At 37.6% G+C, this 15,535-nt stretch overlaps 1 protein-coding gene across 3 annotated transcripts in view; it reads left to right on the top strand.

The window, feature by feature from the left end:
• COL25A1 (collagen type XXV alpha 1 chain) overlaps positions 1-15,535 on the top strand; it is a gene marked incomplete at both ends in the record, with an annotated part of 479,103 nt that overhangs the window by 253,805 nt on the left and 209,763 nt on the right. For all 3 annotated transcript variants that reach the window (XM_079701033.1, XM_079701034.1, XM_079701035.1), the window contains 2 exons: positions 9,929-9,973; positions 12,005-12,012. In XM_079701033.1, coding sequence (XP_079557159.1) covers positions 9,929-9,973; positions 12,005-12,012 — 53 coding nt within the window. The remainder of the gene's footprint in view (positions 1-9,928; positions 9,974-12,004; positions 12,013-15,535) is intronic.

The raw sequence follows: 15,535 nt of genomic DNA on the forward strand, positions 1-15,535 counted from the left end.
TGTGTGTGTGTGGTATGCCGGCCTCTCACTGTTGTGGCCTGTCCCGTTGCGGAGCAGAGATTCCAGATGCGCAGTCTCAGCGGCCATGGCTCACGGGCCCAGCCGCTCCACAGCCTGTGGGATCTTCCCTGACCGGGGCTCGAACCCGTGTCCCCTGCATTGGCAGGCGGAATCCCAACCACTGTGCCACCAGGGAAGCCCTGCTGGAAGAATTTTAATGACAGTTTCAATTTCAGTGCTTGTGATTGGTCTGTTCATATTTTCTATTTCTTCCTGGTTCAGTCTCAGAAGGTTGTGCATTTCTAAGAATTTGTCAGGCTTCCCTGGTTGCACAGTGGTTCAGAGTCCGTCTGCCAATGCAGGGGACACAGGTTTGTGCCCCGGTCTGGGAAGATCCCACATGCTGCAGAACGGCTAGGCCTGTGAGCCATGGCCGCTGAGACTGTGCGTCTGGAGCCTGTGCTCCGCAACGGGAGAGGCCGCAACAGTGAGAGGTCTGTGTATTGCAAAAAAAAAAAAGAATTTGTCCATTTCTTCCAGGTTGTCCATTTTATTGGCATAGAGCTGCTTGTAGTAATCTCTCATGATCCTTTGTAATTCTGCGGTGTCAGTTGTTACTTCTCCCTTTTCATTTCTAATTCTGTTAATTTTAGTCTTCTCCCTTTTTTTCTTGATGAATCTGGATAATAGTTTATCAATTTTGTTTATCTTCTCAAAGAACCAGCTTTTAGTTTTATTGATCTTTGCTATTGTTTCCTTCATTTCTTTTTCATTTATTTCTGATCTGATCTTTATGATTTCTTTCCTTCTGCTAAATTTGGGGTTTTTTTGCTCTTCATTCTCTAATTGCTTTATGTGTAAGGTTAGGTTGTTTATTTGAGATGTTTCTTGTTTCTTAAGGTAGGATTGTATTGCTATAAACTTCCCTCTTAGAACTGCTTTTGCTGCATCCCATAGGTTTTGGGTTGTTGTGTTTTCATTGTCATTTGTTTCTAGGTATTTTCTGATTTCCTCTTTGAATTCTTCAGTGATCTCTTGGTTATTAAGTAGTGTATTGTTTAGCCTCCATGTGCTTGTATTTTTTACAGATTTCTTCCTGTAATTGATATCTAGTCTCACAGTGTTGTGGTTGGAAAAGATACTTGATACGATTTCAATTTTCTTAAATTTACCAAGGCTTGATTTGTGACCCAAGATATGATCTATCCTGGAGAATGTTCCATGAGCACTTGAGAAGAATGTGTATTCTGTTGTTTTTGGATGGAATATCCTATAAATATCAGTTAAGTCCATCTTGTTTAATGTATCATTTAAAGCTTTTGTTTCCTTATTTATTTTCATTTTGAATGATCTGTCCATTGGTGAAAGTGGGGTGTTAAAGCCCCCTACTATGATTGTGTTACTGTCAATTTCCCCTTTAATGGCTGTTAGTATTTGCCTTATTTATTGAGGTGCTCCTATGTTGGGTGCATTAATCTTTACAATTGTTATATCGTCTTGGATTGATCCCTTGATCATTATGTAGTGTCCTTCTTTGTCTCTTGTACTAGTCTTTATTTTAAAGTCTATTTTGTCTCATATGAGAATTGCTACTCTAGCTTTCTTTTGGTTTCCATTTGCATGCAATATCTTTTTCCATCATCTCAGTTTCAGTCTGTATGTGTCCCTAGGTCTGAAGTGGGTCTCTTGTAGACAGCATATATATGGGTCTTGTTTTTGTCTCCATTCAGCCAGTCTATGTCGTTTGGTTGGAGCATTTAATCCATTTACATTTCAGGTAATTATCGATATGTATGCTCCTATTCCCATTTTTTGAATTGTTTTGGGTTTGTTATTGTAGGCCTTTTCCTTTCTCTTGTGTTTCCTGCCTAAACAAGTTCCTTTAGCATTTGTTGTAAAGCTGGTTTGGTGGTGCTGAATTCTCTTAGCTTTTGCTTGTCTGTAAAGGTTTTAATTTCTCCATCAAATCTGAATGAGATGCTTGCTGTGTAGAGTAATCTTGGTTGTAGGTTTTTCTCCTTCATCACTTTAAATATGTCCTGCCACTCCCTTCTGGCTTGCAGAGTTTCTGCTGAAAGATCAGCTGTTAACCTTATAGGGATTCCCTTGTGTGTTATTTGTTGTTTTTCCCTTGCTGCTTTGAATATTTTTTCTTTGTATTTAATTTTTGATAGTTTGATTAATATGTGTCTGGGCATGTTTCTCCTTGGATTTATCCTGTCTCGGACTCTCTGTGCTTCCTGGACTTGATTAACTATTTCCTTTCCCATATTAGGGAAGTTTTCAGCTATAATCTCTTCAAATATTTTCTGAGTCCCTTTCATTGTCTGTTCTTCTTCTGGGACCTCTATAATTCGAATGTTGGTGTGTTTAATGTTGTCCCAGGGGTCTCTGAGAGTGTCCTCAGTTCTTTTCATTCTTTTTCCTTCATTCTGCTGTTCAGTAGTTATTTCCACTATTTTATCTTCCAGGTCACTTATCTGTTCTTCTGCCTCAGTTATTCTGCTAATTATCCCTTGTAGAGAATTTTTAATTTCATTTATTGTGTTGTTCATCATTGTTTGTTTGCTCTTTAGTTCTTCTAGTTCGTTGTTAAACATTTCTTGTATTTTCTCTATTCTATTTCCAAGATTTTGGATCATCTTTACTATCATTATTCTGAATTCTTTTTCAGGTAGACTGCCTATTTCCTCTTCATTTGTTAGGTCTGGTGGGTTTTTATCTTGTTCCTTCATCTGCTGCATATTTCTCTGTCTTCTCATTTTGCTTAACCTTCTGTTTTTGGGGTCTCCTTTTTGCAGGCTGCAGGTTTGCAGTTCCCGTTGTTTTTGGTGTCTGTCCCCAGTGGCTCAGGTTGGTTCAGTTGGTTGTGTAGGCTTCCTGGTGGAGGGGACTAGTGCCTGTGTTCTGGTGGATGAGGCTGGATCTTGTCTTTCTGGTGGGCAGGTCCACGCCTGGTGGTGTGTTTTGGTGTGTCTGTGGCCTTATTATGATTTTAGGCAGCCTCTCTGCTAATGGGTGGGGTTGCCTTCCTGTCTTGCTAGTTGTTTGGCATAAGGTGTCCAGCACTGTAGCTTGCTGGTCGTTGAGTGGAGCTGGGTCTTGGCGTTGAGATGGAGATCTCTGGGAGATTTTCGCTGTTTGATATTACGTGGAGCTGGGATGTCTCTTATGGACCAGTGTCCTGAAGTTGGCTCTCCCACCTCAGAGGCACATCCCTGATGCCTGGCTGGAGCACCAAGAGCCTTTCATCCACACGGGTCAGAATAAAAGGGAGAAAAAATAGAAGGAAGGAAGGAAGGAAAGAAGGAAAGAGGAGGGAAAGAAAGAAAGGAGATAAAATGAAATAAAATAAATAAAATAAAATAGTTATTAAAATGAAAAATAATTATTAAGAAAAAAAAATTTTAAGTTAAAAAAAAAAAAAACAGACGGACAGAACCCTAGGCAAATGGTAAAAGGAAAGCTATACAGACAAAATCAGACACAGAAGCATACACGTACACACTCACAAAAAGAGAAAAAGGGAAAAAATATATTTATCTTTGCTCCCAAAATCCACCTCCTCAATTTGGGATGATTCGTTGTCTATTCAGGTATTCCACAGATGCAGGGTACATCACGTTGATTGTGGGGATTTAATCCGCTGCTCCTGAGGCTGCTGGGAGAGATTTCCCTTTCTCTTCTTTGTTCACACAGCTCCCGGCGTTCAACTTTGGATTTGGCCCCGCCTCTGCGTGTAGGTCGCCTGAGGGCATCTGTTCTTCGCTCAGACAAGACGGGGTTAAAGGAGCAGCTGACTTGGGGGCTCTGACTTACTCAAGCGGGGGGGAGGGAGGGGTATGGAATGCAGGGCGAGCCTGCGGCGGCAGAGACCTGCGTGACATTGCACCAGCCTGAGGCGTGCTGTGTGTTCTCCCAGCGAAGTTGTCCCTGGATCACGGGACCCTGGCAGTGGCGGGCTGCACAGGCTCCCCGGGAGGGGAGGTGTGCATAGTGACCTGTGCTTGCACATAGGCTTCTTGGTGGAGGCAGCAGCAACCTTAGCTTCTCATGCCCATCTCTGGGGTCCACGCTGATAGCCCTGGCTCGCGCCCATCTCTGGAGCTACTTAAGCGGCACTCTTAATCCCCTCTCCTCGTGCACAGCGAAACAAAGAGGCAAGAAAAAGTCTCTTGCCTCTTCGGCAGCTCCAGACTTTTTCCTGGACTCCCTCTAGGCTAGCTGTGGCGCACTAGCCTCCTTCAGGCTGTGTTCATGCTGCCAACCCCAGTCCTCTCCCTGGTATCTAAGCTCCGAAGCCCAAGCCTCAGCTCCCAGCTCCCGCCCGCCCCGGCGGGTGAGCAGACACGCCTCTTGGGCTGGTGAGTGCTGGTCAGCACCGATCCTCTGTGCGGAAATCTCTCCGCTTTGCTCTCCACAGCCCTGTTCCTGTGCTCTCCTCCGCGGCTCTGAAGCTTCCCCCCTCCGCCACCCGCTGTCTCCGCCCCCGAAGGGGCTTCCAGTGTGTGGAAAGCTTTCCTCCTTCACAGCTCCCTCCCACTGGTGCAGGTCCCATCCCTATTCTTTTGTCTCTGTTTTTCTTTTCTTTTTTTTGCCCTACCCAGGTACATGGGGAGTTTCTTGCCTTTGGGGAGGTCTGAGGTCTTCTGCCAGTGTTCAGTAGGTGTTCTGTAGGAGTTGTTGCACGTATAGATGCATTTCTGATGTATTTGTGGAGAGGAAGGTGATCTCTGTGTCTTACTCTGCCGCCATCTTGAAGCTCCTCTATAATTTATTCTTTATTTCATAAATTCTCTGTAAGTTTTCACTTCCTCTGTTGCTGATAGCTTCTGCTTTTTCTCTTCCCATTCATATTCTTGAATGAGTTTCTGTTGCAGTGTCATGTCTTTCTGCTGAGAAAATTCACTTAGAATTTCTGCTGCAAGCATCTGGCCAAATTCAGTGAATAAGTCAAGTTCCACCTTCTATATTTGTTCTTACAGCTCATGCCTGACTGATACTTCATCACTCAGTTTGGAATAGAAATGAGCACTATCTTTTTCTTTCTTTCGTTTTTTTAAAATAGATCTTTATTGGAGTATAATTGCTTCACAATACTGTGTTAGTTTCTGTTGTACAGCAAAGTGAATCAGCCATATGCATACATATGTCCCCATATCCCCTCCCTCCCATCCTCCCTATCCCACCCCTCTAGGTCATCACAAAACACTGAGTTGCTCTCCCTGTGCTATGCTGCTGCTTCCCACTAGCTATTTTACATTTGGTAGTGTATATATGTCGATGCTACTCTCACTTCACCCCAGCTTCCCCCTCCCACCCTGTTTCCTCAAATCCATTCTCTATGTCTACGTCTTTATTCCTACCCTGCAACTAGGTTCATCAGTACCTTTTTTTCTTTTTTGATTCCATATATATGCATTAGTATACGGTATTTGTTTTTCTCTTTCTGACTTACTTCACTCTGTATGACAGACTCTAGGTCCATCCACCTCACTTCAGGTAACTCAATTTCCTTTCTTTTTATGGCTGAGTAATATTCCATTGTACAAATGGAAGTATCTTTTTCAACTACTATTAGCTATTGTTAACATCGGTTTTGTCTGGGAAATATCTATCATTTGTCTTTTCTTCTTTTTCACTCTGGTGATCCGCCAGCTGCCCATTGTCAAATTCATCCCATGTATATAATTTTTAAATTATTTTTACCTTTAAATTCAGGAGTGATATCAAATTATCTCATCTGCACAGTAGACTTTTTCAAAACTTCTATTTATTTTCTTTGTGAGCAAGATCTTTATGTGTTTCTGTGAGTTTTGTATAATTTATTAGTTCACAAGCTCAATATAATGCTCACTTCAGTCTTCTGTTTCTTATAGCAATTATAACATGCTCTTCTCAAATCAAGTATTTTCTTTGTAAATCCAATAGGGTTTGGATTCTCATCTTCTCATAACTTAGTTTAGCTTAATTTTTTCTCTCAAATATTATGAAATTCTTTGGAAAACCTTGTCATATTCAATAGATATCTGTCTTACCAAGTATCTTTTCAGTTTCCTTAGATTTTATTTTTTCTCAACTCTCAATATAACGAGCAAATTTCCCACAGCATTTGATTCATTTCTTAAATTGAATATTTAAGGCAGACATGTTCCTTTTTTTTTTTTTTTTTTTTTTTTGGCGTGGCTTACGGGATCTTGGTTCCCCAACCAGGATCGAACCTGGGCCAACGGCAGTGGAAGGGCTGAGTCCTAACCACTGGACCACCAGGGAATCCCTTTAACTTTGTTTCTTGGTTTCTTCAAAAATATCATTGCTTCTCTGATCATTTTTTATAATCTGATATCTTAAAAAATTTTTTTAAGTTTATTTTAAATTATTTTAAAACATTTATGTAATCTATTGTTTTTACTTGATAGATTCTACTATTTAAAAGGAATATTCTTCAGGAGGAAAGTGACAAACTAATTCCAATAAACAAACATAATTATAGGCTTCTAAGGCTTTTCATAAAAATCAGTTCTGGGCCCTCTGGCTCCTTTGTTGTGGATGAGACAGCAGTCAGTTAGGTATCTTCCATTGTAATCTTCCCTCTGGTAGTTCTTAACATTTTCTCTTTATCCTTGAATATTTCTAAGTTTCTCCATTGTGTTTAAGTGTGATTTATGTTTACTTGCCACTTGGAGTATAAGTTCAATCTTAAGTCTCCTAAGTTCAATTCTGGAATATTCTCATCTATTATCTCTTAAACAAAGTCTTCTCTATCATTTCTTTTGAGTTCTTTTATAAGTAAAAATTTTCTTCTTAACATAGATGGATAGATAGATACATAGATACATAGACAGACAGATAGATGATAGATAGATAGATGGATAGATAGATAGATAGATAAGTAGGTAGGTAGTAGGTAGAGTCTTATTCTGTTTGGGCTGCTATAATGAAATACCACAGGCTGTGTGGCTTATAAACAACAAAAATTTATTTCTCACAGTTCAGGAGGCTGGGACATCTAAGATCAAGTTTTCGGCATGGTCACCTTCAGGTAAGGGCCCTCTTCCTGGTTCATAGCTGGTGTCTTTTCACTGTGTCCTCACATAGTGGAAGGGGCTAGGGGTCTCTGTGGGGTCTTCTTTATAAGCCCAATTCTTGAGGGCTCCAGCTTCATGATTTAAGCAACTCCCAGAGACCCCACTCCCAAAATTATCATCTTTGGGAGTTAGAATTTCAACCTGTGAACTTGTGGGACATGTACATTCAGATTATGGTGGATAGTCAAATACATAGATAGATACTGGATCTGTCTCTCTGGGCTGCATTCTACATCTTCTATGTCTGTTCCTTCTTCAACCATATCCAGGCTAGCATTTAACTGATTTATCTCTTTTTTAAATTTCAATGACATTTTCAAGATTTCTAAAGGGTTCTCTTTCATATCCACTTGTTCTTTTTTTCCCTTGTTTACATTCAAAATCCCTTGCTCTTTAATGGGTATTACTTCTTCATTTATCTCTTAAAGCATAATTAACATACTAATCTTCATCTGATGGTTTCTTAAAATTAATTAATTTTACCTAGGAAGAATTCATGATCTTATTATTTAGTGCTACCTTTCTTAGCACTAGATTTCTTCATATGTTTTGGAACTTTGACTTCTATACTTATTGTGAGTTGCAGGTTTTGTGTGTGTGTGTGTGTGTGTGTGTGTGTGTGTGTGGTTTTCTCTCTGTGTGTGTCTGCCTTTCTTTCCTCTATACTCACCTTTTCTTACCTAATCATTTTATGTCCGTCTTTACCTGACCTCCCAGCTTTCTAGACCAGAGTTGTCTTAAAATGACATTTCAAGACTCCTGTCACAAATTTATGTTTGGAATATCACAGAATCAGGCATCAAACCAGCAGATGCTTACTTCGTTTTCTGATTGAGAGGTTATATCTATATTCCCCAGCCTTTAAGCCAGAGATCTAGATTTTTTTAAAGCTTCTCTTTAGTATTTATAAGCCTCCAGCTTTTAGAAGTGAGTCTGAATCTGATGAGAGAACTTTTGAGTATTTATTCTTCAGGGATAGAACCCATAGCCACCATTTCTACTTCTAGAACCAGAGCCAGGCAAGCTCATGGTTTATCCCTGCTCTCCACTTTCCAGTTCTGGTTCATTTCTGGCCTGTGGACATGCCCATGTCTTTTTCGAATGCAAATACTTTTAAATGTTTTTCTCTTTTTATAATTGACCATGTGTTTAGAGTAGAAGGAACAAATCAGAGCACAAAGTCATTGTGCCGCCTTCACAACATATACTACTAACGAATTTTTCATGTGTGTTATTTTAGTCTTTTCAACTTCTTTGCTTCTTCAGAGCAGATATACATCTTATACATGACCTATAGTCCCTACTGTGCAGACCACAGACATCATAAGTATCTAGTAGTTGCTAAACACTTCTTAAAGTAATTTTGTAATATAAGAAAATCTGATTCCTAATCCAAAAGATGTTGTATATTATATATCAGAATTTGTCAATATATATCTGTGTCTGGGTATGTTTGATCATGTGTATAAATGTATATTTTTCATACCTATTAGGATTCCACTGGGTTTATTTACCTATTTATATGATTCTCCTGCTGCTCTCAGTCTGGCCAAGGATAACTTGAGTGTGATGAAAATCTCTCTTTATTTCAGAACACAGAAAGAAACCTGAAATTTCGAATGACAATTTTGGATTCTGCTACAAAGCCACTTCTCCTAATATTTTCAATTGATTTTATTGCTTGATTGTTTTTAACCTCTTACAAAACACAGATGGCCAGACTTACTCTGTGTAAGGGCTTGCAGGGAAATTAACCTGGCCCACTGATGTTTTTATTTCTCGTGATAGTGTTTCCATATGGAAGTCGGTAGCTCAGGATCACATTAAGAGTCAACTGGGTGCCAAGGCCTGTGCCTTGAACTTTCTAGAGTTTAGAAGTCATCAGTCCAACTTTGCAACTCATTCTTCAAAACCAAGCAGTTCTGTATTTTCCTTGGCCTCTTTCTCCCAGCAAACATTTTAAGACCTCAATTCTCACTGTGGGCTAATTATTCTCTTCTATTTGCTGGGATCATAATTCAGCGGGAGCTATTCCTAACCAAGGAAATGAGGGCAGAAATTATATAGTTGAGAATAATGGCTTGAAAACCATGAAAGTCTAGAAACTTGTGCAAGTCTGACACATACTGGCTTGGTGGTCTTCATAGGGAACTCACTGAAAAAAAAGGTTATTTCTTCACTTTTAAAATGGAATCACCATAAAGACTAAACATTTATTGAATGACAATAATGAGCTAGCCCCTTAGAAAAATGAGACCAATACTTACTACCTAAACACTTTCCAATTAAAAGAGTTGTGATTTAACTCAGCTGGTTCTTAATTAGAGAAATTCCAATAAATGAAAATTCACATTTAATAAAATAGAAATATTTGTAAAGATTATTTACATTATTAATATATACTTTTAATTATCTGCCAACTAAATATTTTCAAGAGAAGCATGAGGAAACTGACTGAAGAGAAACTGTAATCATTTGTACTTAGTACTTTTAATTATTAATATGCTGAAACTTTCAGAGAAGAAATTTTCCTAAGAAACATGAAAACTCAACACCACCAGTTTGCTTAGCGAACTCTTTCTTATTGATGATACCCAGGCAGGATGAACAAAAATTCTGAATCTTTAGTGTTTCTAAGTAACACTAGTTGGTTAGAGATCTAGGACAGCTTTTATAATTAAATGAAGCTTAACAGTTATGCTGAAATGCCAGAGACAGAGTTGGCCTTTACAAATCTCTGGTCCTTTTCATGTTAGTTAAAAACAGTGACAAGATATATAGAAATCATTTACTAGCCATTTTGGAACCAAAAATTCCAAAAATTGTTCTTTTTATTTCAGGCCCTCCGGGGAAACGAGGTAAAAGGGGCCGAAGAGGAGAATCTGGTAAGTCTCTCTTTCAGCTGTTCTGTGTCATTCATGTTCTGGCTAGGTTCCCACATCTGTTCCTCCTAATTAGTAATTATATTGTTCTGTTGGGTGTTGTGTGCATGTGCGCATGTGTGTGTGTGTGTGTTTGTGAGATGTTTATATCTTCTCTGCTACACACAGAATTTTTTTTTATCTTCTTATTTCCATCAAACAGTAGGAAGGAGAAGTTTGCAAAATATTATTAATTACAGTTTACTAACCCCTGACACCCAATTTTGGCTTATTTACTGTGTCAAGTTAAATCTGCCCTTTCAGTGTACAGCAGCAGAGGGTTTCTTAGCCACATGCAGTATGACAGCATCACCCATCTTTCCACCTACATAGGTGGTCAGTCAATGCACACTCTCTGCAGAAACATCTGCCTTGGGACACTGGGGCACATGTCCTGGAAAGCTGATTATTATTTTATCCAACTGGTAAAATTTTGTCTTGCTTTAACTCTCATTCTTTTCACAATTTAAGAATTTTTATTCCTCTTGTATAACCATAGAATTTTAGTGATGACAGGAACCTTAGTAATCAATCCAGAGTTTTCATTTTATAGTTGAGGAAATGGTGACCCAGAGCAGTCAGGTGGTTCAGCCAAGGCCATGCAATTTTTTATGAGCAGAACTAGAAGCACAACCAGTTGTCCCGACACCCATTTTAGTGATTTTTGTTTTGTTTTGTTTTTTGCTTTCAGACCAAATCCCTATATGCAAAGTCAAATAAAAACTATTTTTTTCTGAAAGCAATATATTCAAATGAGTGTGTTCACTTACGGTTTTACTAGTTTTATAAAGTCTAAGACTCCAAAAATGTAAATGTAAATGTGAAATCTTAACAGGACATCAATTCTTCCTTGCAAGGTAAGAGGAAGGTAATTTAAGGTTTGATTTTAGTGTACTAAGAAATGCTATTTTCCAGCGTTTTCTACAAGTATTTATTAATATTAAAAACAATCTACTAAGGGTTAAAAAATAGAAATACTAATCTATCAAAAAGAGCAGATGACAGATTGATTTTTTTTGTCTCATTTCCTCTCCCTTTTGGAAATATGATGTCAAAGTAAAAAGGTTTTTATGAAAACATAGCTGCTTAATTCCTTTAAGAGAATTATCAAAAGTTATTTTTAAACCTCATTCACTCTATGTAACTGGAAAATTGTATAGGTATCCCTTTCATTGAGTGCAAAGTTTTATAATAGAGGATGCTTTATAAATGTTTTTGAGGAAAAAGAAATGATAAAACATTGGTGGACCCAAATAATCACTGAATTGATCTTTGTGTCAAAAGAAAGAAAGAGGATTAAGAAAAAAAAAAGTGAAAATTTTGTACTTATGCAGTTTTACAGAAAATATAAAAATCAATTCCCAACTTCTTGGCTACTGAGAACTGGCGCTTTAATTGAACATATGGTGTGCGAAATATTGAAATTTTCTTAGACTTTGCCTGTGTTTTGATGAGAATACATAGTTTTAAAGAAACTTATATAAACATCAAGACTTAGTCTTTTATATATTGACAATACTACTGAATGATAAACATTCTTAGAACAAATAGCAGGTACCTTTCTGATTTAGCCATTTTACCAAACTCAAGAAATTTATATATCAATTGTCTACAACTGGTCTATCATAAATGACTAACTCTCCTCCTAATTCATATTTTATCTAAATTTTTATGTGTATAAATTAGACAGTCTTTTCTTAAAATATATGAACTTCTGAGTAATTCATAAACAGTCCTCAGGGAATATTCTTTGAAATTTTACATAAAATTTTGTGTGTACATAGATGTAAATGCATTTTTCTGATATGGTCTCATAATAGGTTCATGATCTAAAAAATGACTGAGAGGCACTAAATTCTTAAGTGATTTCTATGTCTCTTGTATTGTGCTGATGATTATTATGATGTTCTAATCTTTTATTAAATCTTTCTATTTGTATATTCACTAATTTGTCTCTCCCTTTTTCTTATTCTCTCTACTCTCCCCCCACCATAGGTCCTCCTGTAAGTATATTTGCTGCATTCTGGCTCCTCTACGTTAATCAAATCACGTATGTTAAAACTGTTAAAACATCAAAGTATACTCTATATTTCAATTAGAAAAATGTTGCTGATCTTTTTAAGAGTATTTAACTGTGGGACATTATTTTTTAAGTATACTGTTTTGTGATCATGTGATATGTAGGAGTGCAATATGTGTCAATTAAAAAAATATTTTATTACTGATACGATCACAAACCAATTACTGCCTTGGGAATTTTGGAATAACTTATGAAGCTCCTGATATTAAATGCTTTTCCTGAAATTCTGAGGTTTCTTTGCGAGCAAACCCTCAAGCTCTTTCACACTTCTTTTTTTCATTCGTTTAAGCTTGTATCTGAAATATTTGCATTTGCCAGTTCACGAAATGTAGATGGCAACATGATCGTGGAAGTGATACCCCCGGTGGGCTTGGTTCAGTGCTCTTTCCATAAGCAACACTCCCTTTGAAGTCCCTTGGAGTTTTGCCTGCATAAAGAGCTTGAGTTGGAGCCCTTGGAGAGTTGCACTTTCTTTTTTCTTTCCTTGTGTAGGTCATGGCTGCAGCATTCCAGCCTGCTTTGTACTCACAGGAACAGATTATCTTGTCAGCTTTGAGCTAGATGTGTTTTTGAGTAATATCCTGGATATCTGTCGTCTGACCCCGGTGCCGTACTGTGCTCTGTACGTTTACGGTAGCAATGATCATTGCCCTGGAGATATTTTCTCATCCCGAATAGTCGGTTTGCTCCAGGGTTCACAGACTCTGCATTGGCAACTTCTCTAACAGGCCAGCATGGTCCAGGGAGAGGGGCTTAGCATATACTCGTTTACTTTATTCACAGGAAGCATTGGCTTCCAAATATCTTTTGCAGTCTTCCTGCCACGTTCAAGGACAGAACATAAATCATGTTAGAAATGACTTTGCTTCTGTAACTGACTTTCAGCTCTTGCTTAATGCTAGGCAGATGGCATGCCCCAGGTCTAGGAGCCTTATTCTTTGGCTTCATATTTAAGACTCTGTCATTAAAACTAAAAACAAACCACTACTACCCAAAGGAAACTCTGGAGATTACATCCAGAATAGAGCGTTCAAGGCTTCTTTTTGTGGAGGTAAGTATTAGGCAGGCCAAGAGGCAGTTAAATCTCATTTCTGCCTTATGATGATATTGAGGATTCTAGTATTTCCTGTTTGGTCCTTCACAAGTTTAGACACCCATATGGCTCTTGCTTTCAGAGGGCCATCTATTAGTGCAGGTTCTCCACCTAGAACATTTCAATTGTTTTTTCCTTTTCTTATTATGTACTAAAAAAGAGGACTAATATATTTTAAACCCCTGTGTATGGCAGGCAATATTCTAGGCACTTTACATACATTTATTTTGTCTCTGATGTTACCATCCCCATTCCTATTAACGTCTCTAAACATTACCATTGTCAACAAGGAAACTGAGGCTCATAGAGGTTAATTATCAATGGCTATACAGCTAAAGAGGGTTTGCAAAGTTGGAATTCAGTTAGATATGTCTGACTGTAAATGCTTTCTGCTTACCACGTTATCCTTCTTCCTTGAAATTGTGAGTATATTATAATATGGCTCATTGTTGCACAGGTTTGGCTAGCCATGGGTCAAATTGTATTTCTTTTTCTTATTGAAATATAGATGATTTACAATATTATATTAGTTTCAGGGGTACAACATAGTGATTCAATATCAAATTATATTTCTTGATATAAATAATTACACATAATAAAAGCATGACCAAAAAATGTAAAATGGCTAATCTATACAATAAGCATTAATACTACAGCATCTCAGATGCATTTTAAAGAAGTTATAATGTGTTTAGCAAATTGCATCAGATACAAGAAATAAGGTATATGTAATTATGAGGTTTTCTTTCGTGTTCTTTTGTGTGTTATTTTTGTTTTGTCTTTAAATTTTTATTGGAGTATAGTTGATTTACAATGTTGTGTTAGTTTCTGCTGTACAGCGAAGTGAATCAGTTATACATATACATATATCCACACTTTTTTTATACCGACTAAAAGATAACTCGAGTTAAGTTGCTCACATTTGATAAGATAAAAAACCATTGATTGTGAAAAAGAGAAAAAATATATATATTCATTGTGCTACCTTTACTAATACAATGGAGTCTTACCTTAAGTACTTGGGACCCCATATCATGGGAGCCCTTAGGGGTGGAATACCTTGTAATGAAATCCTCTTAAGCCTCCAATTTCTAAACCCCCATATATGATTTTCAACTTATTGTATTTGCTTTTCAACAAATTTTCCTTTAGAGTAGGTGGCTTGATAAAATATTTCCATTATATTTCTTTTTTTGTTGTTGTTATACAGCATGTTCTTATTAGTTATCCATTTTATACATATTAGTGTATATATGTCAATCCCAATCTCCCAATTCATCACACCACAAGCCCTACCCCCCCACTGTCCCCCCTTAGTATCCATAAGTTAGTTCTCTACCTCTGTGTCTCTATTTCTGCCCTGCAAACTGGTTCATCTGTACCATTTTTCTAGGTTCCACATGTATGCATTCATATACGACATATGTTTTTCTCTTTCTAACTTACTTCACTCTGTATGAGAGTCTCTAGATCCATCCACGTCTCTACAAATGACCCAATTTCATTCCTTTTTATGGCTGAGTAATATTCCCTTGTATATATATATCACATATTCTTTATCCATTCATCTGTCGATGGACATTTAGGTTGCTTCCATGACCTGGCTATTGTAAATAGTGCTGCAACGAACATTGGAGTGCCTGTGTCTTTTTGAATTATGGTTTTCTCTGGGTATATGCCCAGTAGTGGGATGGCTGGGTCATATGGTAGCTCTATTTTTAGTTTTTTAAGAAACCTCCATACTGTTCTGCATAGTGGCTGTATCAATTTACATTGCCACCAACAGTGCATGAGGGTTCCCTTTTCTCCACACCCTCTCCAGCATTGTTTGTAGATTTTCTGATGATGCCCATTCTAACCGGTGTGAGGTGATACCTCATTGGAGTTTTGATTTGCATTTCTCTAATAATTAGTGATGTTGAGCAGCTTTTCATGTGCTTCTTGATCATCTGTATGTCTTCTTTGGAGAAATGTCTATTTAGGTCTTCTGCTCATTTTTGGATTGGGTTGTTTGTTTTTTTAATATTGAGCTCCATGAGCTGTTTATATATTTTGGAGATTAATCCTTTGTTGATTTGTTTGCAAATATTTTTTCCCATTCTGAGGGTTGTCTTTTCGTCTTGTCTATGGTTTCCTTTGCTGTTCAAAAGCTTTTAAGTTTCATTAGGTCCCGTTTGTTTATTTTTGTTTTTATTTCCATTACTCTAGGAGGTGGATCAAAAAAGATCTTGCTGTGATTTATATCAAAGAATGTTCCTCCTATGTTTTCCTCTAAGAGTTTTAAAGTGCCCAGTCTTACATTTAGGTCTCTAATCCATTTTGAGTTTATTTTTGTGTATGGTGTTAGGAGTGT

This window comes from Hyperoodon ampullatus (assembly GCF_949752795.1).
Source record: "Hyperoodon ampullatus genome assembly, chromosome: 1".
In the NCBI taxonomy this organism is placed as follows: domain Eukaryota; kingdom Metazoa; phylum Chordata; class Mammalia; order Artiodactyla; family Ziphiidae; genus Hyperoodon; species Hyperoodon ampullatus.